Genomic DNA, 24,200 nt, shown 5'->3' on the forward strand with positions numbered 1-24,200 from the left:
ATCTCAGCTAATATCCGACCGTGAGCGTTGACATCTTTGGCGCTCATGCGGGCTCGCGAGGCGACACACCTTGAAAAACATCTGAGAATCGCACCGCCCACGCTTTGCTCTCAGGCGAAGCGCTGTGCTTTCCTGCGCTCAGGACTGAGCCGCAGCGGCGAAATGTTTGTATAACAGAGGCCCATGGAACGCTCCTTGGTACTTCTGGGAAATATAAAACGGGCTCTTTCAACAGTGGATGAGGCGCCTGTCGGAAGTTTGTTGTCATTCGTGTCAGATCCCGAGGGTATCAAATACGTCTGTCTGGCCGTAAAGATAAAATGCTCGTAGTACTTGGTGAGAGGTGACTCACCGCAGTCGTTCTCTACCGACCGCACTGGTTAGCGACAACGTGGTTACCGCCCGGCATACCAGCGCTAGGAACTGATCTGTGACAGTTCGGCGTCCAAATCCTAGGACAGCAGCTCGGAATTTGACAGTCGCTACAGCCGCGGCCGTCCGCAGGTCATTTCATGAGCGTACCCATGCACGCCCTGAGCCAGCGGTATGACGCAAAGCTCGACTGTGTACTTCTACACGGCGTATCATGCCGCGTGCTGGACCTGGCTGGACTTCAGACATACTGGTGCCAGCGAAAGAGTCGAGACAGGAGTTAATCGTCTGAAAAGTTTGACAAATCTTTGTATCAACGACACAAAGATAAGGGAATAACATGGCGACGTACCACGAAGAGAAAATGACAATCACGGCCCACTAGATATCACTGCGGCGATCCGACGTTTACAGTACTTGCAGCCGAGACACACGAAGTCACCCCGCGCCAGTTCCTGCATCATATGCGACCACTGATCAACAAGTTGAAATGTCAGCCTGAGGAAGTGAAATGCATGTTCACGAATGATTAGTGAGACTTAGGACTTGAGCTTGAGAGCTTGAGATCGTCTCCGGGGCGCAAGCGCCAATTGATATAAACGCCGAACTCTCTGCAACCTCCACCTATCGTGTTCGGCCATGCCGAAAGATCCAAGTTACCACCGAGCACGAGGTCAATGCAGTTGCAGGCAAGACGAGAGCAAAAAATTCATGCAGTGAATACCAAGTAAGTAGTTAAGAATCTACTGGTGCCGTCACCTCGACTTCGAAGCAAGCCAAAGCGGAGTGATGGCCTGCGCGACAACATTCCCCACCTCCTCTAATTGCTTACTCAGATCCTCGTCAAGAATTGTTCTCAAAAGACCACGAGCCCTCCACTTGTCAGGGTGGAACCTACGGTGAGCCTTCTCGACCATCGTCTTATATTCACCTTCTCCGACAGCCAACCTTGCTGTGCGGAAGAACTCCTCTACTGCACTCCAGTCGATGTCCTCCGCGGTGAGATGAAGTGGCGATCGCAACATGGGCCACGGCACGCTCTGGAAGGTGAGGGGCTGGCTCTCGCAAAATTTGATTTCGTCAAACTCGACGCTGACGGCATTGAACCGCTCAATAGCTCGTTTGTTCGTCCAGCTGAACATCTTGTCGATGTTCCATTGAGAGACGTCGCGTCTAAAGCAGCGACCGCGCTCCGCCACCGCCGCCACAAGGTAGGCCTTCTGGCGTATCGCCTCTCGCTCCTCCTGCTCTCGTTTCTCCTGTGCGATTCTCTCTGCTTCCTCGTGAGCTTTCCTCTCGCGTTCGGCTTGAGCTCGAAGCTCATTAGCTTCCTTGTCTCTCCTCGCCTTCTCTTCGTTCTCTCGACGATCTGCTTCCTCCGCCTCCCGCATCTCCTTCAGCCTTCGGATCGACTCGGCCAATTCCTCCCGTCTTTTTTCTTCCGCAGCTATCTCGTCCGTCTCGTCTAGAACGGTTTGAGTTCCAGCGTACACCTCACTTTGCTCCTTCTCAGCACGGCGCTGTTCCTCCAGAGCCTCAGTCATACGGCTCCGGGCGTCGATTTCGCGACTTTTCGCCTGCATCACGTTGCCTGCAGCGGCGCCAGCGGCCCGAGAAACCCCAGCGGCATGTTGCCTGGCCTTTTCCAGCACCCGCTCGGCCTCAAGAACGGCCTCATTCGCCTCCGTCCACCTCTGTTTGGTCACATCGCAATCTTGCTTTGTTGTGGCCAGCTGCGCTTTCGCGGCATCGTGCTTGCTCTGCGCTTCCGCCGCAGCACCTCGCGCCTGGTCCGCTGCCAGATCTGCGTCCTGTCGCTGCGAAAGTGCAGCTTCGCGCCGCTTGCGCTTCTTCGCTGCTTCATCTGCCGCCTGTTTCTGTTGGCGTAGAGCCTCCTCTTCCTGCCTGTCCCTCTCTGGCGCGGTACGACTCGGGGTCGGCTCAGACTTCGCGCTCGCCGAAGGCTTATCCTCCTGCTTTGCGTAACAAAACGCTTCATTTGATAGCTGAGCATGTCTATCATACGCAACTCACTGGTTGTGGTTTGTCTGCTGTGGTCTTGTCCTTGGTCCCTGGGCCAGGGCGCGCAGAATGGGGCCCGCGAAAGAGTCCCTGAAAAGTGGGTTCATGGTACCGGACCTCGACGCTGGAACCTCCGATGGCTTGCTTTCTTGTCTGCAGTATGGCGTTCTCAGCTGCGAAGTTCTGAAATTAGTGCGCTCACGCTGAAATCGCTTCCTAGACAAGCAACTACCTTGATCCCTAGTACGGAAGCAGACAAAGGCAAACGCTGTTGGACTGCCGCTTCGCATCAGCCGGGCCCTGGAAGCGGATGGGGTGTGAATAAAATCGCTTCGAACCACAACTTCCACCTACTCGATAATTTGACCAAACTACAGGCCGCACAATAATGCTTTGAGAACACAGCTAAGCGAGCTCAACGCTAACAACTGACCTTGCTGAAATGCCGGTAGAGATCTTCGGTCTTGAAAGTCGCACCGAGTTTCTAAATGGTGATAAATACGCAAGAAGACGGAGCATATATCGATCAGCTCACCTACCGCGCAGTAGAGTTTACAGGGATCATATGTGCGAAGGCTAAGGTGAGGCAATAGCGCAGATCCTACGCGTAACATTCGAGGGTTCAGTCTCGCGTGGTTCGCATGTTCCCCCTGCCAGTATTCAATGACGCACGTCCGATGAGCATAGCCGACATCTACGTCGACGCGTACCGAGACCAACGGGCCAGCATTTCGGAAGTAGCTGAACGCTACCTGCGGGGGCACGTTACGAAGTGGATGAACTGGTGAATCGACTTGAACAAATTGCGGAAACAACCGATCTTCCGGCACGGTAGCTTCCAACAGTGGCGAGTGTGACAAGCTCATCACGAACGGCGGGTGAACGCCAGGCAGCACGGCGCCCTGCAGGGTAGCTAGGGCCATTTCCGCTAGCATAAAGCGAAGATTTAGCCCGTTTCAAACTAGTATGGGATATCGGTCACCTACCGTAATATATGTTCTCGAAAACCACAGCCCATTTCTTCCGATCCGGCATGCATGCACCATTGCTCTTGCCTCCGCTGCGCACTGTGCCACAAAGTTTGAAGACTTCCTCGAGGTGTTGCCACTTGACGCGTTTCGTAACGTCTGCCACATACAAAGTGGGCGAAGTCAAGAGAGGGTGAGGTGCAGCGGCAAAGTCGTACATAGGCTGAGCCATGCTGAGCTGGAACTTTCACTGCCAGCGAGCACAACCTGAGGTCTCTGGGCAGCTCTCTTAGCAATATATATGTCGCCCGGCAGTGAGGGACCCGGAAAACTTGGTTCGACAAGAGTTAGAATGGTGAGAGCAAGCAGGATTGAATGCTGGACACGTTGAATGTTGAATATGTCGAAGGTTAATCGGAGATGCGTTCAGACCGACGCGCTTATAACCGCTGGACGCGGGGGCGCTGTGCACGCGCACCATTGCCACGGCCTTTAGTCGGACACTGCCCCCTCATCCGGGTTCGCAGCAGAGTATAATATCGAGGCAGCTAGGATACATTGTAGCATATTATACAGCACTAGAATACAGTATACGCTATTAGTCTAATAACGACTTCAGCCGATCATTTACAGCAGGGCCCGCAAGCTGGATCAGCGCCCTTCGCGCGTCCTTCACCTCGTCCAGCTTATCAAAGCATGCAGGTGGCAATACTAGTTTTCCTTTGGCCTGGCGGTACGCCACGACGCCTCGAATCGTTGCAGGATTCGCCTGCGAAACGACGGCCTGCAGGAGTCTGACGGCCTTCTCGCCAGCAGCAGCATGCCCGAGGTCCGGCCAGATATTACATGCGATGTGGTGGACTGCGATGAGGTGCATGAACGCGCTCTGCGTCGCGCCCTGCACGAGTGCGCGCAGATATGCTGAGATGATCTCCGAATCGGACTCGGCGGGCCAGAGGTACTCCCGGATGTCGCCCGAGACGACAGCCTCGATGGGCGTCTTGATTGTCCGTACGACCTGGTAAAAGTCTGCCCACAGGCATTTGCGGTAATCTGTGGGGTAGCGCATGGCCAGAGGTAGGAGAAGAAGACGCGCAAAGAGGGGATGGCTAAAGGAGATAGAGTCGTAGAGGCCGACAAAATCGATGTAGTACTGGTAGAATGGTGTGCCAGAACCCAGGAACGCTTTCGCGACTTCTTCGAGCGACGGGCCTTCTGGAGAGGGTGATGGCAGCATCCTCACCGCGGCAGGAGTGAAAGGCGCCAGCAAATCTTCCATGAAACGACCAACGGCTGAATCCCGGAAAACTTCTTCTGCGGAAGTTTCCTGCTGCTGCCCATGTTCGAGCATGAAAACCTTCATGCACGAGAAGACCGTCTCTTCTCGATTGAGTGCAAAGATCTGCAACCCGTGGAATAGCAACATCTCGCGATGCACCTTAGCCAAGAGCAACGTCGCCCGAACCATCTCCTTTTCCGAAAAGTCCCACGACGATGGTAACGACTTGAAGACCTCGGACTGACCCGAACGGAGAAGGTGATCGAGAGGCGTAAACATCCAGTCTCGGTCCAAGGGCAGCGACGTAGCTGATTTCGTTAAAGTTTCTGCAGGTGGTGCCGGTAACCGAAGAGTCGTCGCAGCCAATATTGACGTAGGAGTCGGCCGCAGCGGTCCCACCTTAATAGGAGTGCATTCGAGAGAGAACGTCAAGAACGGTACGATAGACTCCAAGCACCTCCTTTCCCAGATCATGGGCGGGATCTGCCATCCCCGAGTCTCCATGAAAGCCGGACTGACGAGCGACGACGCATACTCAAGCAGATGGATCACTACCTCTTCGTCTCCTGGAACGAACCTGAGCCCTATCGCAAACGCCTGGGCAAGCCAGGCATCGTCTGACGTGCCAGGGAGGAAGCGAGAAAAGTCGAGGTAGACCGACAACAGCAGCGAAAGCGACCTGACGAAAGGAAGAATATGAGAGGGTACCGCCTTGTTGCGCACTGATCTCCAGAGCGGATGAAGGGTAAGAGATGCGCAGAGCGCCGAGATCTCGATGAATGGTAAGGGGAAAGGTGGTCCGACGAGGGGAATGTTCTGTGAAGGAAGGCAAGATAACCAGAGGCGAAGCGCCTCTGCAAGAGCGTTCGTAGGCTCGGTAAGTTGTCTCCATGAAGCCGTACACAAGATGTCATCTGGGGAAAACGACGAGAGAGTGGCCTCGAGTGCTTGGACTGCATTATCTACGACTTGCTTCGCCTTGCCGCTAGTAAAGTCGTCCTGAATCGCCGACAGTGCTGCTACTTTCTCTGCTTCGCCGCCTTTTGGAGCGTTGATAGAAGTGCCTTCCAACCATGCAGACTCGGCTCGCCACAACGCAATCCACAATCTTGTCTGCGAAGGGGCGATGAGCTCTCGTAGTTTCAGAATATCTTCGCCCCAACCCCAGCTGGCTATCTGACTCCAGAGTATGTCGTGGCTAGGAGTCGTCTTGTGCGGATCGCGAGCACAGACCATCCACGCCTCAAGCAGTAAAAGCCATGCATCGCGAAGGGCGTCCGACTTGCACGACTCAGATAGCATATATCGACCGAGCTTATCCAGCGGCTCTGCAGCAGTGGTAGCTAGCTGAGAGCAGAGGCCGTACCTGGCCAAGGTGGTGTAAAGGCGGAAAGTCGTGGAGAGAAGGGCAGTTGCCACCGGTTCGGGATACATCGACGAAGAGGGCAGCGCAATGACGAAACGAAGCAGAGTCTCGGCGGACTCTGCAATGACCGTAGCGTTCTGGCGTGATGACTGCGCAATTGTGTCGAGAAGCCGCAGAGCTTCTGGCTCGGGATGGAGGCTCTCCTCTTGCAAGGATGAAAGGAGTACGAATCGTCGCATGACGTTGGCCAGCAGCTTAGGCGTGTTCACAATTGACGATGCGATATCATTGCTGTGCTGCGCGAAGCGATGAAGGACCTCAAGTAGCTGGAGCAGGGACTCGAAAGGAAACACGGCAGCGCCCAACGCGTCAGCGATTTGAGAGAGAATGTGCTCTATCGGCAAAGGTGAGAGGACTTCGTCCGTAGAAGTTCTCAGCTCGACCCCGGCAACGTCGCGGTCGTCGTCCCAGAAAACGACGCAAGCCCAGACAAGATCGACGGCCCTGATGCCGACAGTGCCTCGCTCTGGCATTGCCTCGAGTCCTGCGGCGAGCATGCGCTTATGGAGATCATGTTCCTGGCCTGCGAGCTCCTGGATATTGTTTCCCTGCCGGCGGGCCATCTTCGATAGCTGTCGTGCAATCTTGCTAAGCAAGTCTAACATCGACGCTCTTTGAGCGGGTACTGTCGAGCGTGACAGTAGAAAGATGTCGTCGAGTGTGTATCCGGCATGCTTGCCTTCTGCATGATGGTGGAGACCGAGATGCGTGGGTAGCTTCTCTGCATCTGCAGGAGCGATAGGCCTCCCTGCGAGATCAAATCGGGGGACTGACGGCAAGGAATCCGTTTCCGTCTCCGGAGAGCCTTCTATCCAGGCAAGTGATGGATCATGCGGAGCTGCGTTAGGGAAGAAACGACGGCGAATGTCTTCTGGCGTGCCCTCGATTGTGTCCCCATCGGTCGCGAGTTGATGCTCAATAGGAGGCGTATCCACAGCCATTGGCGATGTTGCGGGGCCAGCTTCTGCTGTGCTAGGTACAAGCTTTCCCTTGTTCTTGAAGTCTCCAAGAGAAATGGTGGGCCCATCGGCCACTGTCGGTGACATAAGAGCTAGCGGCTTTCGTTTGGGAGATGGAGGCGCGGACTCGTAGACATGGACATCCTTGGTGGTGACATCCGCAAAGCGTAAGTGACGGTCTGCACGGCTGGGCGGTCGACTGCCGTCAGGAGAGAGTGGAATCGGGGACGCAGGTCGTGAAGCGAGAGCACCTGCAGCGACGATGAATCGCCCTCCGACGGCATAGTAACCTAAAGACGCACTTTTGGGAACCTTGGAGTCGATATGCGGCCGACTCGTCCGCTCATCTTTATTATCCTTGCTTTGCAACTGCGCCGCCGCCCTCGCCAATCGAGCTCTCCTGAGCACCTCTCCGATGCTAGGTCCAAAACGTTCAAAGATCTCCCGCCTCTCTGCTTCCCGTTCCTCCTCAGTCATCGTCTCCACCTTTCGTCTATTCTCCTCTTCCATCTGCCTCCTCCAGTCCTCAGCTGCCTCTGCGATGATCCGACTGCCATGGCCTTCGTCTACGTCTACGTCTTCATCTGGCGCTGCTCCTTGAGTCTGATGGAGAGGGGTTATTGAGGGAGGTGCAGATGGCCGGTCAACAGCAGAATAGTCCTTCCGATTGTCTCGTGCTCGCTGGAATGCGCTTTTGGATCTGTGTTGCACTCCTGGAAAACCACCATTCGACGTCGGCCCCGGGGTAGGTGCAGCAGCCGATGCTCCTGCTTGACGCTCAACGATAGAACCGACCAAAGAGCCCTTTGAAGACATACAGAGAGACCCAAAAAAGTAGAAAAGACGAATAGGAAAACCCTGACAAAAATAAAGAACTGAGGTAGGTGGTGAATCAGCGACGCCTCGAACAGATTCGGTCATAGCTTCGGCAAGCTCCGAGATAGCGATCCTACTGTGCGCCTAATCCCGGAGTAGTCAAGATCACACACGGAAAATGCAGAAGGGGATTGCATTTGAGATGTTATTCCAAAACAGTTCGACATATAAACTAAAACCCCCATCCATTGCTAGCTTTCGATGTGAGTTCACGGCAATCGACTTGAAGGCTCTCTCGCTACATCGAAAACCGGTTCTGGGACTATTTTCAGCTATTCCGAGAAACCATCATTCTTAATTATGTGACTTACTCTCAGTAATCTCCCCTTCAGCTGCAGCGCCGGTACGATAAGCAAGAATAGCGCCGCAACAACAGCTGCCTCGCATCCAAATGTTTGCAAAGCTCCGTGCTTGAGTGCCCAGGGGACTTGGAAGTACGCCACGCTGAAGCCCCCCAGCGTCCGTGCTAGGTTCAGCATAGCTGACATCTCGCCCTTTATCTCATTTAGTAAGACACTAGTAACGCAGGGAGCTCTAAGACATGCCTTGAATCTAGGAAATGAATCGTTGAGATAGGCATCTGCCGCTTCTTAGCTGGCTATCATGACGCTGAACGACTTCATACTTACAGACAACTGTGGTATTTATCATAGTGGCAATCTCAACTAGACCCCATCCGATGATGAAAGCCGCGATGCTGAGATGCTTCTGGAATCCGGCACCCAGCAGTATCATGCCACACGTGTAGAACGCCACAGCGACGTAGCATGCCCTGTGCCATTTCAGCAGGAAGAATACACCATTCTAGAACGGAACCTACCAAAGTCGGCTTTCAGCCTCGAACACACCGTTGTTTCTACGGATTGAGAGGTGCATAATCCAGTCGTTGAGATAACGACCGAGTAATTCTCCTAGGACGACTGCAACGACAGGCGTTGCATAGCATCCTGCAATGCGTATCTGGTCAAATCCATATCCTACAGGCGGTGGCTGGCTTAGAAAGACGCCATTTGTTCCCTGGATAGTACGTAAAACCCCCTCAGCTCGTAAGCTCGTCCGCAACGGTGTACGTACGTTAATGCCAATACCGAACCCAAACAGCATTGCCTAGCCTGAGTCAACGCAATGCAAGGGTAAGTTTTTACAGCCGCGCTTACCTCAAAAAGTAGAATACCGACGATATGTGGCCTCCATGCCAGGTGGACCCAGATGGTAGACACTTCCTTCCAGGATGCCCTGAATTTCGCCATGCGAGCGCCAACGATTCCAGACAGAAGTTCAAATCTCCTTCGAATCCAAGATTTCGGCAGAGGGTACGGTCGAGGATCCTTCAGGGAGCGGTCATACATGCTACGAGATTTGTTCGTTAGAACTCATTAGAATGTCATAAACAAGTTCGAGCGTACGTCTCTTCGCCGAAAAGCGCTATCAGCGTTAGCACTGCGGCACCGTAAACGCACGCAATGCCATAGGACAAACGCCAGCTGACATCATGCAGTGTTAACATTCGTAACCGAAGAGCAGAAGAGATCGTACTTTGCTGCCGCCACCAGGAATCCGAACGCCATGGGAGAAATGAACGGAGAGACAATAAATCCCATTGTCCAGATGTTTAGCTGATAAGGAACAGATGATGAGGAAGCGCACGCTCAACAAGCTTTGAACTGACTAACCTTACGGGCTTGGAGATGGAAAGGAAACATGTCGGAGATGACGTATAGGCCCTGAAATTATAGACTTAGTGCTAGAATCACGTAGTGCAGATATCAGGTCATACAGTCACTTGAGGCGTCGTCCTTTTGTATAGCTCGTCAGCCACAAATCATATGCGGCTGTCAGGACTCACCCAAAAAAACCGTTCAGACATCGCATGGCTGCATGGGTACTTAAACAATATATTCCCAGTAACTCGAGCAAAAGTACGTACCAGCAAAGGTATTCAGGTTCGGCGAGAAAGTATTACCAAGTAGGAAGGCCAGAGAGAGAACTTGAGACCAGAACAAGACTGGCAGTCGTCCGTACCGTCTCATGAGCATAACGGAGAATATACCGCCCCACCCTGCAGTACATAAGCTCGATTTTTGAGCGTGTTGAAAAGAACATACCGAGTAGAAATATGCTCCAGCTATGCGACGAGTGAGAAGTGAGCAACCATGCTAACAACTGAACACAAACTTGTTCGTTAAGTCATTTATCTCTCCCGTCGTCGTGTTGAATTGTCTTGAGAGAGCAAACAGAACTCCAGTCGCTGTGGAACCGCGTGAGCGGGTAGTAAAATTGTTCACAATAACTTTCGCTTACCCACGCCGTTGTCGAAATCGGGCACGATGGCGGCTAAGGTAATGATGAAAAGCTGAAAGCCTTTGCGAACGTTCGACCACTGTTGTCCAAGCATGAACCAGTTTTTGCATCGGTAGCATCGAAAGCGCTGGAACGTACGTTCTGGGGGTCTTCGGGATCGTCAGAGGGTTGAGGCCACAGAACTGTCGTCCCATCAGGGGTCAGCTTCAAGGCCTTCGCAACCTCTTCTCCAAATTCCACTTTCGCTTCCCTGTGGACATTCAATCATGAGTCGTTCCGTGGAACTCGAAGACGCAGACGCAGACGTACTCAGGAGCGACGACAAGCCGCCCGGCATTGTTCTCGTAGTAGGACACGAAATCTAGTTGCTCAATCGAAGCAGCCTCCTTGGCTTCGAAGTCTAGCTTTACGCTATCTGAAGGCGACCCTGGTGCTGCCATTGACTGTGGCTTAGACGTGATGGGCAGGCGGTGCGCAGTGGTACCACTTCGCGAAGTCCGACGCTGGCCTACATAATGTATCCCCAGCGCGGAAAATCAAAAACTTCCACCTCGAGCCCGCCTCAACTATTGTATCCATGGAGCTTCCTGTGAGAATTGGGCCCACGAGACGTACCTTGTGATGCTTTGGCGTCAGACCCTATAGAGAAAGCGCGAGATCAGCGAAGAGGACGTGAGAGCCGCGATACGCGTGCAGATGAGCGGTAGAGTCCACTTGGGAACGCGAGGAGCCGAGAACGCAGTCGTAAACTCAGGCTATGCTGGTGAGATTCTGTCTTCACTTCTTCGTTCTGTGTGCCACCACTGCATGTCCTATATACAGCTGAGTAAGAAGGAAAAGGAGGAACAGAGAAAGATATAAGAAAAGTATCTTGAGACGACGGGAAGGTTGCTTGGCGAGACAACCTAGTGACGAGGAGACATGTGCTCCGGTTCACGGCCGTTGCGAGACACGCATCAGGTCCAATAAAGCACGTCGCCTTGTGAGAGAAGCTTTGACGTAGTCGATTAGCATATAGCTGCGTCCAAGCGGACTTGATCAATATAGTGGAAGAGTTTTCTGGACTAAAATGAATGCAGGAACAGACTTACCAAGGCAAAGGGAGCTCAAAAAAGCACCTCCGAAGTTTTGGCCACGACGAAATGGCGCCGGAAGATCTTTAGACCTTCTCGACGCCCATACGAAAGGCACTTTGGGCTCTATCGGAGAACTTCTCGGGCTGGAAGTTAGACTGATTGGGGAAAGTTTGGGCTTTGACGCGTGAAAAATGAGATAAAGTGGGAAAATACATTCAAACGTTGGTGTCAAATTGGTCAAGTTTGCTTGTCAGCAACTGCACGTTTGGGAAGCCTTTGCTCAGGGTCATGTGAAAACTGACCTTCGGGTTCGCATAGCCAATCTGAACCATGGCTTATGTTAAAACCGATCAAGGTTTACGGAATGGGCTGGGAGTGGTTCGGAGGCGAATGCACCTAGCTATCAGGTTGTAAGAGAGAAAAGGCTTGACTGATACCAGACATACTATGGATCAGAGTCTGCCCAGAAGGAAAGATAGTCGTTGCAGAGAATAAGCTAGATCGTCTGTTGCGGCATAGTGAGAATAGCGTCTGCTTTAAGTCGCATCGTATGCTTTACCAGCGATTGTGCACCGACATGTCTGCTACCGCCTGCATCATGACTGAAAGGTGAGACGGCCACGAGAGTAGGAAAAGTCCCGCACATGACAGGCGTGGTTATGTGGTGGATCTTGTACATCGGTGACCAATGTCGTTCCCAGGGTGCATCTACTCCCGATCGGGAAAGTTTTCAACACTACCCACTACTTGCGATTTCGTGATTCTTGGGAGGAAAGAGCTGTGGACATAAGTCCAGCTGACCGCGCTTCTATTTAGTAAGTGAGCTATCTCGAGGACGTAGCAAACAACGGGACGTTACGCAAAGTAGTCGGCCGCCTTCCAGTACTTTACCCACGCCTCTGCATGCGCCCTGCCAAGAGGGGGCGTGTCCCACATTGCTTCGCTGAAGCTCTGCCGTTGCATTGTCTCAAACAACGGAAGCCACTCACCTCTGTGGAGACGCCGGCATGTTCAAAGCGTCTGGTCTTGTCGCCATCCCACGGAAGAAGTGCACCAACTTGATAGCAGTTTGCCCTGGACGATATTCCGCGCGAGATGGCTGGCTGGTATCGAGCCTAGGCCTACATGGGAAGACCGTCTGCGTGTGATATCTTGAGGATGTGCTGAGAAATGATGGGCGAGCACTGCCAAGCGGCGTATAAGTGCGGAAGTGCGCATGCTAAGGGTTGGCCGGTATGGCGCAGGGCCCATATCGTGTACAGATACCGAATCGTCAACCAGTCTTAGGGGTCGCCAATGCCAGGGACGAGTGTACCTAAATTGAAGTGCAGAATACACAAGACGAGCTAAGTGACCATGTACGTTCGTCCAATATAAGCATCGATAAATGAATTATCTAGATCTACAACTAGGAGGAGCACTGAGGAGCACACAACTCACTACTACGGTTGAGTCTGGCTGGTTCCGGCAGCAATCTTGCCCTTGGGTGGCTGCTCAACCTTGCCGTCTACGAATACGACTGGTCCCTTGGGCATTTCACCTATAACTTCCTTGGCAGCTGCGTCTAGCGATGGCTCATCTTCGTACTTCCACTCGAGCTCGCCACCGTACGGCTTTGGTAAGTCCTGTGGGTCGATGAGGCTGCGCAGAGTCGAGCCTGGGTCCTTTCCCAGCACGAATACCTTGTTACGGGTTCCCTCGTCAAACCACGGCTTTTCGTGCAGTGAGAAGCGTGTTACAAAGCGGGGGACACTTGACGTACCTTGATCCAGCCCCAGACGGTTGGGAAGAACGATGGTGCGTTGACGACGGCGATTGTGCTCAAAGTCTCAGGGTAGTTCGCTGTGGCGAGCGCCGAGGCCTCTTGAAGGTGCTTTCTCCAATTCCACAGCGTGCCCAATGAGGCGTTCTCGAGGTCGATGATGGTCGTGACCGATGAAATGGGTGTCGGAGATGTAGAGTGAGGAAGATGGGTACATAATGGGAGAACAAAGCGCGTCATTGCTTCGTAGAGGGAAAGTCTAGTAGGCAAGGTTAGTGGAAGGCTGCGAAAGCGTGGAGGAAGAGACGTACATTCGTTGGTATCTCCGCTCCGAAGGAATAGTGTTCAGCTCTTTCTGCAAACTACCATTAAGCGACCCTAATCGGTACACATATACCGGCAGACCGTGCTGATAATGCACTCAAATGAATGTGGATACAGCCTGTGTAGCATTCAACTGCGCACCTTATCCCGACGGCCTGTCCAGCGGGGATAGAATCGCCTCGACGTCTCTAATTCGTCCACGGGGAAAGTCGCGTACAACTCGTCTACATTGTTCTTCGTTCGCCATGCCTCAGCATCCGCGAATTGCCTTTGGGCTTTCTTTGGGTCGAACCGGCGGGCCCGGAGAAAGCGTCTGCAGAGATGTTAGCATTCGGCTATTAAAAACACTAGGAACGTACAACGTACAGTAAGGTGGGCTCATCGTGAGATGCACGCTCAGAGACTCCATCGTCGGCTGGTACGTAAAGCTGAGCTTCAGCGAGATTCTTGCGGAAGGAAGCAAACGCCTCCTGCTGTGCCTCTGTGAGATGGCCGAGATGACCTGCAAGGACGTCGACCTTGACGTTCGACGTGGGCTCTATAGACATGCTTCAATGCCCCAGGGCCAGGGCTAGCCTAGGGAAACTGTTGGGTTGAATACGTGGAGGTAAAAGGGAGAGACGAAAGTCCGTGCATCGTGAACTGGTGAGGCAAATGCGGAGGGCGCCAGGCTGACACACATCTCCCGACCGCGCCGGACGCCGTATCAGAGAGTCGGCTACCAGAAGTTCCATCAGCTCGTGCGTTCGCTTTTGCCGCGCTCTACGTTCAAATGAACAGGAAAGAGGCTGCACCGTCTAGTACAGATACAGCTTGTGTCCTACTTTGGCAAGCGCGGCGCAGATCTAGACGCCCCTGACATAGCGGCTGGCGCCTCTGATTGGCGCCCTTGTCTTTTGGTCTTTCCCAACGACGACGACCATGCCTCGGGTTCAATATGAGTTACTCGCCTCGGGCGACGATGTTAAGGCCCAGCAGCAGTTGGAAAAGCGGCTCCGCTACAATCGCATTAAGAGAACCCTCTTCGCTTTCCTCGTCGTCTTCGCCATTATGTTCGCAGGCTTTAAGGGACTCAAAGCCTATATCAAGTCCACCGTGCAATGGCTACATAAGCAACCGTGCAACAGGACGCAAGGGAACTACAACACTGAACTTCCCAGCTACTACTTGCTACCCTCAGGTGATCAGATCCCATCGGTTGCGCTTGGTACAGGAGCGGTCAGCTATCCGAGCTCGGTTTATTTGGTTTTCAACTAATCAGGTGTCTCCAAGGCGAGCCCGGGTGATGTTGGGCAGGCTGTCACCGCAGCTTTGAAGACTGGGTACAGGCACATCGACGGTGCTTGGACATATCGGGTACGCGATTCTCTCGTTCAACGCGTCAATATTCACAGGTGGCACAGAACGAAGAAGAGATTGGCAAGGCCATCAAGGAAAGTGGCATTCCTCGAGACCAGATATGGCTTACCTCAAAACTCTGGACTACCTTTCACGCACCGGACGACGTTGAGCCGGCCCTCGATGAGTCTTTGACCAAGCTCGGCACAGAATATCTCGATCTATACATCATTCATTGGTGAGCCACTTTATGCATACGCATTGGAGCGTATTTACAATACCTGCAGGCCCATTGCGCACAAGAAGGGCGGCAAGGACGAGCTAGATGTTGCTTTGACCGCGAATCCATACCCCACTTGGAAGAAGCTGGAAGAGATGGTTGACAAGGGCAAGGTCCGCAACATCGGTATCAGCAAGTGAGTACTCAGGTGCTTGTTGCGCTTTCTATGAAGACTGATTCTTGTGTAGCTTCAACATTGGGAGGTGCGGTTCCCAATGGCATGCGTCGCGACATACACTAATTTCGTATCAGGGTCAAGAACCTGACCGGCAATCCACTCAAGTATCAGCCGGCTGTGAACCAAGTGGAGCTCAACTTCTGGAATCCGCAGCCCGAACTGATCGAATGGGCACGCGATAACAAGCTTCTGCTCCAGTCATTCTCGCCGCTCGGAGGCAGCAAACGGGCGAAGGAGACGCTCAATGTGCCCGAGATCACGGAAATCGCGAAGAAGCTTAATATCACACCCGCCCAAGTCATTATCTCGTGGCACGTCCAGCGCGGCGTACGTCATTCTCACTAGTCATGTAGGCGAGACTGAGTCTGAGATGCATTCGAACAGACCGTTGTCCTGCCTAAGAGCGTCACGCCCTCTCGTATCGAGGAAAACTTCAAGATCTTCGCCCTGCCCGGCGATCTCTTTGACATGCTTGAAACTGCTGCCGAAGGTATTTGACGTGCCACAACTTTAGAGTTTCTATCCTTTTGATCGAGCTTATATCTCATGAGAGCGCCCGGCAATTGGCGAATGTTGCTAGGGTTGCAACTGACTAAATAATTAAACGGACCTCGTCCTGTCGCATGTTGCTCCCGCGAATGCCGAACTCTCTACTATCTTAGATGGCCACGCCCTCGACCCGTCTAGAGCAGTAGATCTACTTATGATAGAACCTGAAAATTGCGTCTTTCTGACTATAAAAACATTGCCGTGTAGTTTTTTTTTGTAGACGGCACACAAACCACGACTGTTGCCAAATTCCGTCAGAGGAACATCGTGGCAGATAATAAGCCAAGGCGAGAGGCTGACGCATCCGCACCAGATACTCTAAATCTCGTCGTAGTAACTTAGCTCCTCACAGGAACCCTTGTTGACAGGTTTTCCACAATGTCACGGTGAGGTCGTAAGGCAGGAGTGTGGTATACGACTGCTCTTGGGCTTGTGCTTTTTATCTCTGCGCCACAAATATCGGTCAACGATCAGGGTAAGTCAAATTGCGGCGCGTTGTCGGCGCACGTACTACCGACTACGGATTACGAGAGCGTTCGTATACAAAACCTGTCACGAGCATAGACTATTAGACGTAAAAAGGAAGGGTTAGAAGGGCCACTCCTCGTCAAAGATGTCCCAATCGAGGTGCCAAAGCTTCGAGGGGTTGGAACTACGCTCTGGTGGGTGTGCGGAAGTTTCCTTGATTAGCAGAAATTAGCATGCGGAAAATAAAACGGAGAGGTAAACATAAAAAGGGGAAGGGCAGGGAAGCATGATGACGGCGCGACCTCTCACCTCATCAACTACTCACTCTTCGCAGCGACGAAGCCTGCAACCCAGTTAGAATACCAACAGGCCCCTGAAGTCGAGTCCGCGGAAGCTCTCTCGCACAACCACCTGGTCGTCCTCCGCAAACACGGCAAAGCTGTACTCGCGCAAAGGCACAAAGCGCACGGCGCGCAGGGCCTTGAAGCGCCACGGCAAAAGCACCTCAATCTGGGTCTGGCACGTCACGTCGGAGAGGACCTCGAAGTTTGGCTCGTCCACGCTCGCGACCACCGCAGGCGCCTCGCCATACTCGATGATCAGCTCTTGGACGGTGTCGGCGGGCCCGGTGACAGACACGAGCATGCGCGCGAGGTGTTCGAAAGCGTGCGGTGGGTGTGGTGCTTCTGGATCAGAGAGATCCATAATCAGGCGCAGCTCGACGAGCTTCGGGCAGCTCGGAAAATCGAGAGACGAGATTCCTGTGTTGATGTCTGTACGTGGACTGGTGAGCCAGCCAACAAAACGGAAAACTGGACCCACTCACATTCCAGCAGGCTGTAGGTGTAGTCGTGTCCAAGGGCAAGGCTCGTGAGTTGCGACGCCAGTGCACTGACGAGATAGTGGGCAACGGCCTGGTTACTCGCGTTGATCATTCCCAATTCAAGGTGGTGTAGAAGAGCCAGCCGGCCGTCATCCACCTGGTCCGTGATGTCATTTACCAGATGGAAGATGTTGTCGCAGCGGTGTATTACAAGCTTTTGCAGGTTCGGCAACTGCGGCAGGTCGGCGCCGTCGCTCTTATTGGCGTTGAGTATGTCGACATCGTCGAGGACAAGCTCCTCGAGAGAACGAAAGTACGACAATAGCGTGCAGAGCTCTGCGTAGGGCATAAACCTCCCAGTGGAGATCTCCGCGCGGCCTGCGAATGTAAAATGGGTGATATGGTCGAAGGCCGACTGGATGTCGCTGATTGGCAGTCGAGCCAGCTCGAGTATATTGAAATAGGAGAGCTTGAGCGTAGTCAATGCAGGCAATGCTTGAACTATCCCGACGATTTCCGTAATGGAAGCCGAGAAATCCACGCTACATGCACCCTCCATGCCCGCCGTCTGGAAGGCAGCCATCACCTGCTGGCTATCATTGCGCATGATGAGAGATCGGACGGTGAGACGAGGGAACTGAGATCGTCGTATAAATGCGAGGAGGTCGGCAACCGTTTTCGCATCGGGACTGTAAGCTGAGCGTAAGTTCAGCTTCTAGCGACCATATCCGGACGACCATCGACAAGACTTACTGGGGTCTCTGAGCGTAATGACCCAGTCCTTGAAGCGATACCGGCGTGACAGCTCATACCAGACCCTGCAAACGGAGGTGCATTGTCCAATGGCTCTCGTGCTCTCCGTGTACTCCTCGCTGGCCCTGACCTGCAGTAGCTCGAGTGGGCCGGGCTGGAGATATGACATAATCTCGTCCACGATCTCTGGGGGTATTCCAACCATGGCGCAGCTACACGACACCGCGATAGGTGAGGAACGGCAGAGGAAGAAGGGGGAGGCCCTCCGACCAGCCCGTGCTGAAGCGTACTTGAAGTACAGAGACTTCCAAGGCCGAGAAGCGCTCCCATCTTAGGAACAAGAGGACACCCTGATTCGGCTGCTCACTGACGACGGGCCGAATCCCTTGCTGAAACGAGGCGTGGCTGAGAACACCCTCACCAGAGATCGATAACAGCGCCGGCTTGCCAGCTGAATTGGCTTTGGGACTTCCGTGGGGCTGTGGCAGCACAAAATGCGTCGGGCGGGGCTCTAGGGCGCCGCGCTAGTGCCGGGTCTGGAAATACAAGGGACAGACTGTGAGAGAGACCTCAGGATCTGTACAAGACTGACACTTACCTTACAGTACATTCGGAAGCTCCTGAGCGATGTTTCACCATGGCGTACAGATGGTTGTCGCCTCATGGCGAAGTTGACTTGGTAGTTCGTTCCCGATAAAGGATGCTTGGAGCACACGGACATGACCATTGTATGTGGCGTCGCCTGTCGAAAGTCGATATTGTACCATGATGATTACTCGTCAGAGGATCGAGAATTTGCCTCTTAGACGAGGCGCGGCATCCACTCTGAAGCTGCGGAAGCTATTGAAGTTCCTCATCCCGATTCGAAGGATCAGCATAAAGATGAAGCCGCGTGCATATAAAGCATTCCGAGAACCGGCATAATTAATGTTCAATCTATCTCCGAAGGGTACTAACATGTACTAACACCGCACCTGGAAAGACCGCATCTCGCGACTGCGAGATGACGATCACGATGTAGATGCACGAGTAAATATTCCTACAGAGCTGTATAAGCGCAGCACGTCTATTATACTACGCGCTCAAATCATCGGAATCGGGGGCTGCGGGCTTTCTGCGGGCCATGTCTCACGACGAATACACTGGCCACTGGCGAGGGCAACTTGAATGACGTTCGGTTTTTGCCGTTGTTAAGGACAGTTTTATTCAAAAGACAGATCATTATTGAAAGAGATCGAACCGCCCTTTGGGGGTATCCACGAACTGGAATAACTTGATTGCACTGGAGGAAGCACACCAAGAGGTGAGACAAGACCAAAGAAGTAGCATGCACAGCGTAGGCAGCGTCGTCATCCCGGTCGGCTTTCCGGCTTACTTCTTGGCGGGATTGTCGAAGCTGCTGAAGGTGTGAGACAGAGCGGAGGTAATGCACTTTGAGAGCGAGCCTTGGGAAGCTGTTGAGATCCGGATGAAAGCATGCGAAACATTCACGGCTCAAGCGCTCGCGACGCTCTTCTCGGCATGGAGCGTGCACGTCTGGTCGCACAGGGGGGTGTCACGTACTGTGTTTCGGTGGGCAGAGAAGGGGACGACTGCGAAGCGAGATAAATTAGAAAGATAGCTCGCAGCGCGACTGTAAAGATATATATTCTTAGTAGCGGCGGAAGACATCACACATCAGCGCTCAGCGCTCAGCCCCGACACGGAACATTTGGCATCTCGACACAGCAGGCACTCAGGCGTGAGACTCCATAGAGACATCTGCGAGCTCGCTTGCCTCCTTCGCCTGCCGACGTGCCGCTGCCTTGGCCTCGAGTTCCGCTACTTCGGTTTCGAGCTTCGACTGTCGAGCATGTAGGCGTGAGCATGAGGTCAGAAGTGAAGTGAGGATGCGATACGCACTATTGAGGAATTGAGCTCGTCCTTGTCGAATATCGTGTAGCCTTTTGGCTGCGGTTTGGGCTCGAGCTGCTTCCCTGCAGGCGATGTAGCCATGAGAAGCGAGATGCACAGAAGGGGAATTGCGACGCACCGTATGCAGCGTGCATAAAGACTTCGTTCATGAAATCATGATTGCGGCGGTACCGAGTCAAGGCCAGTGCGCGGATGGTTATTGACTCGCTGTCTTCTGCAAGATCAGGCGGATGAGAGCTGTATCTTGCTGCGAGCAATAGGGCACGTACCATCTACTTCGTCTTCTTCGATGCGAGTCTGTTGCTGGGGATGCGGCGGTGGCCTCTGAGTTTGCATTTAGGATGACTAACGTGTGAGTGAAGGAACACAACGACGCACGCCAGTGACACTTCCGCTCCTGTCCCGCTCCCTCTGACTTCGTCTTTCGAGAGCTTCCATGCTGGCATTCTGCTGCTGGAGCATCACCTGCGGGTTTCCAAACGGCATTCCCATGGCGCCAGGTGGCATCGAACCGCTTCTGTCTGGCATGGGTCCCGGACCACCCCCAGGGAAAACCTTCTGGCCCGATCGCTCGCCAGCGATGAACACGGCCGGTTCATTGATGGTTCGGAGAGGATAGGAACGGACGGGCTGGTTGAGCGAGGGGATGACGGCTGATGCGCGCAAGTTGTGTCAGAACAGTCAGCGAAGGATTTAAAGGATAGACGCACGGATGGCCTGGCCGCGTGAGTAGTGAATCAGGATGAGCTGGGGGTTACCGCCCTTCACCAAGCGGTACCGTCTGCGGATCCGTGAGGCGACGTTCTCGTGACCGGGTACGAAACCGAACTTGACTTCTGTCATTTCAAGTTCCTGACGCGTTGGGAATATGAGACACAGGTATGAAACGAAAATGCATGAGACGTACGCGTCCATTGCCGATGGGAATGGTGTATCTCTGCTCTTGCTCCTGGTAACGTAATCCGTCGCTGGGAAAGGGATATGAAGGCAGGATGCAGATAAGGTACAGCGAGCCATCTGATGAGCGGGGAAACATCAGGAAATGGAGGTCAAGACGCGGTGAACGTCACACATACTATCGTCCACACAACTCACCAGCTGGTCTGTCTATGTATCCCCACTGAAACGGAACTGTTTGCGAGAGACCTGTGGCACGCAAAAGCATCTGAGCCGCCATTTCATGGGTCAGGTTTGGATGCGGTGGAAGGTTTTCCGGGTATCTGAGGCAGGCACCATCTGGAAGACCGTGGAAAGCCATGTTAAGAAAGTGCAAGTTTAGGCTCGAGCTTTGTATTCGGCGTTGTAGACGAAGGTTACGGAGACGCGAGCTTTCGTGAGGGCGATGTTCAGAGCTGAGCGCTAAGCGCTGAATAGGGGAGTGTGGGAGCGTATTTACTCTTGGCGTGGTAAGGTTGGGGTTAACTTCATTTATACTAATAAACTCCGCGACGCCGGAAAGGGAAATCATGCCGGTGGCCCGTGTTCCGCACCTGCTGACCCCAGTCTTCAAAATCCCTCTTTCTCTTGACCACCACCATCCCACCACCCACATTCTCGTGTATTGGATGCAAACTGAACTATACCCTCACGATTTGAACTTTCATCACCGCCGACATGGACGAGGACGCGAGCTACCTGCCCTCTTCGCCGACACCGAGGTCCGTGGAGAAGACGACATGAAGCTCTTTGGGCTTCCGGAACAAACGCTGCAGAGCCCTGACTCTGACCAAAAGATGTCCGAGCAGTTTTTTATGGCACATCATGCACATCTCAAGGCGCACTCCGCACCTGAAGCCTTCCAGGATCCGTTCTTCAGTCCGCCGGTCTCGCAAAGTGACTTTACGGAGACAGAGATCTCTGCTTCGCCAGCTGCAATGTTCCTGTCTGCTTTCAGTCCGATGGCTGCCAGCACCGCTCTTCCCGATGCCGAAGGAGAAGAAGTCGCTGGGTACGTTTTGGGACCCATCGTCGGGCACGGCGCATTCGCTATTGTGCGCCGTGCGTCATCTCGGCAAGGCGATACTGTCGCTGTCAAGATCGTACGCCGGTCTGACCTCGACAAACAAGAAGACCCGATGAAAGCGCGCGCGGCGCTTGACCATGAAGCGGCGGTCTGGGCATCGCTGAGTCACGAGAACATCTTGCCACTCTTCACCTCGTCTCACACGCCCTATGCAGACTTCTTTGTCACCTTGTATTGCCCCGCCGGCAGCCTGTTTGACATCCTTAAGCGGGACGGACGCCCGGCGCTCCCACTTGACGAGACAGGCAGGATGTATCGGCAGGTGGTGAAAGGGCTGCGGTACATGCACGAGGTGGCGGGGGTCGCACATAGGGATTTGAAGCTGGAGAATGTCCTTGTAGACGACATGGGTGTCTGTAGAATTGGCGACTTTGGAATGTCAAAGCGCATCGGAGAGCTCGAGTCTGAAGGCGACGAGGAAGACCGGCCGACTCGCATCACCCGCGCACAGACCATTGGCCAGTCTCGCTCTCTACGAGAGAAGCGTTCGCGGAGCAGACAAGCGTTCCCCGGTGATCTTGCATCTCATTTGTCTGTGCTGCAACACCGAAGCGGGCCTCGCTACCGCACCTCAAGCCCGCTTCCTGGGCCGTCCGAATCGAAGCTCCGCTTCTTACCGGGCTCTCTTCCGTACGCCTCTCCTGAGCTTCTCACGCCGTCCAATTCGACTTCTCCGCGCCGAGTGCACACAGCTCAAGATATCTGGGCCCTTGGAGTCATGCTATATGCGCTCCTGATGGGACGCATGCCATTCTCCGACTCTTTCGAACCTCGCTTACAAATGAAGATTATTGCAGGTAAGTACACACAAGCTCGCACATCCGTTTTGCTTATGCACATTTTTGCTCCATAATAGGTGTCTACGAGATGCCGCAAGGTGTCGGAAAAGGATCAGAGAGCATCCTCCACGGCTGCCTCGAACGCTCTGTCCAAGATCGCTGGACTGTCGATATGGTCGACGAAGTCGCTTGGAGCATCGGCTGTAATGATCCCGATGATGAAGCTCCGTGCCCAAGCGAGATGCTACCGCCTACGCGTTCGCGCTCCCGATCACGCCCTGCATCAATTCCAGAACACGCTCTCGCAGACGATGAAGGACCGCAGTCGCCGGTCATGGAACGAGGAACGAGCCGGTCACACTCCGGGCGCAGCCGCTCGCGACTCTCTGCATTCCACCCGTACCAACATGACCAGCACTTCCCCGCACAGCACCACGACTTATCAGAGCCACCCCAAGTGGCGATGCCATCTTCGATCCTGCGCAGCGCCTCCACGTCGTCGGGCAGTACCTACTACACCATCGAGTCCCCGCGTTCCATTGTATCGTCGTCCTCGGCTGACCGGGGTCGGACAAGTCGAGTTTCCTTTGGGCGCGACGATCTGTCCGATTCACGCTCGCGCAGTCCGTCCGAGCCACCTTTGTCCCCCATCGATGTCACTACCGCGCTTGCCACGCGTGGACGCAAGACCTCGCGCTCCGCAGTGCCGACAAGCGAACTCCGCCGCCTCGTGCTACCTGAAGATGACAACCTCTTCACGAGCGAGCCGTGGGCGGATATCGACAGCACCAGTACTGACGACAATCGCCACCGAGTTACGCGGAGCGCATCGCGTGACGCGTGGGCGCGCACGCGACCTGCGCTCCGCCGCCGGAGCCTAGAATCTCCTGAAAAGGCGGCACGCGCGGAGAGTGTACCTCCAAACTCTCTATGCTCTCTGCCATGGTCCGCCCAGAGCTTCCACACGGGCCGTGTACGGACGGCGGGAGGCACGCCTGGCTCTGTGCACGGCAACACCCCCGGATTAAGAAGCCGGAGCGTGTGCAGGCCCTGAGCCGCTGCCTAAATGCACTTCGCATCCCGCACGTAATTTTTACTCCTCTGCTCGAGGTTGTCCCCGACGCAGGCAAGTTCCATTGGGTCTCTGATTCAACTCTCCTCTCAGTCTCTTATTATCTATCCGGGTTTGCGAGTACGCTTTAGCCTTACGACCGCTGTGTCTCATCCTCATGTATTCCTATCTCCCGAATGATACCCCCACATCCAGTGTTTCTTGTCGAGTCTCGGTCTGTCTTTGTGGCGTAGTACTTGTGTATAATCCGCTACTGTATTGTATGGCCCATGTAATTACCCGTTATCTGCGTATGTTTCTACTCTCATTGTCCATCGTGCTGAGAGAAACCGCAACGTGTGATGCATGAAGAGCTGTGGTTAACTATTATACGGTCTTCTAGAAACGCGTCTGTTACGGTAAGTACACTTGTTACCGGTGTTACTATATATATATTGACCAAAGATAAGAAATACATGAAGCCACGTTTGAGTCTATTATTTACTCATTACGCCACAAAGATAAGCTATTCAAAGCGCGGAAGGCGCGACCGTCTTCCGTGCACAAGTAATTCTGCTCTCGGCTTGAACTACACACACCCCTTGATTTCTACTCTCCATTTCGCCTCTCTGACGCAGGTAATCTCTGCGAGATCTGTGAGCAAATATGGCGCGATGAT

The 24,200-nt window shown here is 53.7% G+C and overlaps 9 protein-coding genes across 9 annotated transcripts; 2 read left to right on the plus strand and 7 right to left on the minus strand.

The window, feature by feature from the left end:
• Positions 1–1,121: 1,121 nt before the first annotated feature.
• Positions 1,122–1,619, minus strand: PHACADRAFT_265531 (uncharacterized protein; the record flags this gene model as incomplete). The annotated part of the gene is made up of 1 exon (XM_007401815.1): positions 1,122–1,619. A coding segment is annotated over exon 1 (286 nt), but the record flags the coding sequence as incomplete, so codon positions are not given.
• A 1,749-nt stretch (positions 1,620–3,368) lies between these two features.
• PHACADRAFT_179206 (uncharacterized protein) lies at positions 3,369–3,641 on the minus strand. The gene has a single exon (XM_007401816.1). It carries the CDS (start codon positions 3,592–3,594, stop codon positions 3,373–3,375), a length of 222 nt encoding a protein of 73 aa, XP_007401878.1. The 5' UTR covers positions 3,595–3,641; the 3' UTR covers positions 3,369–3,372.
• Positions 3,642–3,858: 217 nt separating this feature from the next.
• On the minus strand, positions 3,859–7,162 carry PHACADRAFT_265533 (uncharacterized protein; the record flags this gene model as incomplete). Its single annotated transcript, XM_007401817.1, has 1 exon — positions 3,859–7,162. A coding segment is annotated over one exon (1,857 nt), but the record flags the coding sequence as incomplete, so codon positions are not given.
• Positions 7,163–8,081: 919 nt separating this feature from the next.
• PHACADRAFT_265536 (uncharacterized protein) lies at positions 8,082–10,673 on the minus strand. Its single transcript, XM_007401818.1, has 17 exons — positions 10,513–10,673; positions 10,342–10,453; positions 10,204–10,282; positions 10,078–10,150; positions 10,008–10,027; positions 9,830–9,961; positions 9,749–9,776; positions 9,680–9,698; positions 9,576–9,626; positions 9,439–9,518; positions 9,309–9,386; positions 9,060–9,252; positions 8,723–9,009; positions 8,532–8,674; positions 8,448–8,482; positions 8,214–8,396; positions 8,082–8,158 (listed from the first exon to the last, which is right to left on the minus strand). The coding sequence occupies exons 1-17, from the start codon at positions 10,641–10,643 to the stop codon at positions 8,141–8,143; spliced, it is 1,662 nt and encodes a 553-aa protein (XP_007401880.1). The 5' UTR covers positions 10,644–10,673; the 3' UTR covers positions 8,082–8,140.
• A 1,919-nt stretch (positions 10,674–12,592) lies between these two features.
• Positions 12,593–13,940, minus strand: PHACADRAFT_265539 (uncharacterized protein). The gene is made up of 5 exons (XM_007401819.1): positions 13,732–13,940; positions 13,507–13,678; positions 13,353–13,450; positions 13,042–13,300; positions 12,593–12,991 (listed from the first exon to the last, which is right to left on the minus strand). Exons 1-5 carry the CDS (start codon positions 13,911–13,913, stop codon positions 12,722–12,724), a joined length of 981 nt encoding a protein of 326 aa, XP_007401881.1. The 5' UTR covers positions 13,914–13,940; the 3' UTR covers positions 12,593–12,721.
• Positions 13,941–14,415: 475 nt separating this feature from the next.
• Positions 14,416–15,659, plus strand: PHACADRAFT_106246 (uncharacterized protein; the record flags this gene model as incomplete). The annotated part of the gene is made up of 7 exons (XM_007401820.1): positions 14,416–14,572; positions 14,627–14,721; positions 14,769–14,941; positions 14,991–15,119; positions 15,172–15,186; positions 15,236–15,488; positions 15,546–15,659. 7 exons carry the CDS (start codon positions 14,416–14,418, stop codon positions 15,657–15,659), a joined length of 936 nt encoding a protein of 311 aa, XP_007401882.1.
• Positions 15,660–16,532: 873 nt separating this feature from the next.
• On the minus strand, positions 16,533–17,959 carry PHACADRAFT_201534 (uncharacterized protein; the record flags this gene model as incomplete). Its single annotated transcript, XM_007401821.1, has 3 exons — positions 16,533–16,951; positions 17,005–17,697; positions 17,755–17,959. 3 exons carry the CDS (start codon positions 17,957–17,959, stop codon positions 16,533–16,535), a joined length of 1,317 nt encoding a protein of 438 aa, XP_007401883.1.
• Positions 17,960–19,489: 1,530 nt separating this feature from the next.
• PHACADRAFT_33381 (uncharacterized protein) lies at positions 19,490–20,926 on the minus strand (the record flags this gene model as incomplete). Its single annotated transcript, XM_007401487.1, has 8 exons — positions 19,490–19,597; positions 19,657–19,730; positions 19,787–19,915; positions 19,938–19,992; positions 20,047–20,321; positions 20,379–20,520; positions 20,576–20,685; positions 20,764–20,926. 8 exons carry the CDS (start codon positions 20,924–20,926, stop codon positions 19,490–19,492), a joined length of 1,056 nt encoding a protein of 351 aa, XP_007401549.1.
• Positions 20,927–21,234: 308 nt separating this feature from the next.
• Positions 21,235–23,841, plus strand: PHACADRAFT_265548 (uncharacterized protein). The gene is made up of 2 exons (XM_007401822.1): positions 21,235–22,488; positions 22,548–23,841. The coding sequence occupies exons 1-2, from the start codon at positions 21,345–21,347 to the stop codon at positions 23,522–23,524; spliced, it is 2,121 nt and encodes a 706-aa protein (XP_007401884.1). The 5' UTR covers positions 21,235–21,344; the 3' UTR covers positions 23,525–23,841.
• Positions 23,842–24,200: the final 359 nt, after the last annotated feature.

The sequence above is a fragment of the Phanerochaete carnosa genome (genome assembly GCF_000300595.1).
Source record: "Phanerochaete carnosa HHB-10118-sp unplaced genomic scaffold PHACAscaffold_13, whole genome shotgun sequence".
In the NCBI taxonomy this organism is placed as follows: domain Eukaryota; kingdom Fungi; phylum Basidiomycota; class Agaricomycetes; order Polyporales; family Phanerochaetaceae; genus Phanerochaete; species Phanerochaete carnosa.

Coding starts and splice junctions, on each gene's coding strand:
- PHACADRAFT_179206 (XM_007401816.1), bottom strand. CDS start 3,594: ATGGCTCAGCCTATGTACGACTTTGCCGCTGCACCTCACCCTCTCTTG.
- PHACADRAFT_265548 (XM_007401822.1), top strand. CDS start 21,345: ATGAAGCTCTTTGGGCTTCCGGAACAAACGCTGCAGAGCCCTGACTCT. Junction 22,489..22,547: donor ACAAATGAAGATTATTGCAG/GTAAGTACACAC, acceptor GCTCCATAATAG/GTGTCTACGAGATGCCGCAA.
- PHACADRAFT_265536 (XM_007401818.1), bottom strand. CDS start 10,643: ATGGCAGCACCAGGGTCGCCTTCAGATAGCGTAAAGCTAGACTTCGAA. Junction 9,387..9,438: donor TTCCTGGTGGCGGCAGCAAA/GTACGATCTCTT, acceptor GCATGATGTCAG/CTGGCGTTTGTCCTATGGCA. Junction 8,397..8,447: donor ATTCATTTCCTAGATTCAAG/GCATGTCTTAGA, acceptor AATGAGATAAAG/GGCGAGATGTCAGCTATGCT.
- PHACADRAFT_265539 (XM_007401819.1), bottom strand. CDS start 13,913: ATGTCTATAGAGCCCACGTCGAACGTCAAGGTCGACGTCCTTGCAGGT. Junction 13,301..13,352: donor GAGCGGAGATACCAACGAAT/GTACGTCTCTTC, acceptor CTTGCCTACTAG/ACTTTCCCTCTACGAAGCAA. Junction 12,992..13,041: donor CCGTCTGGGGCTGGATCAAG/GTACGTCAAGTG, acceptor CTGCACGAAAAG/CCGTGGTTTGACGAGGGAAC.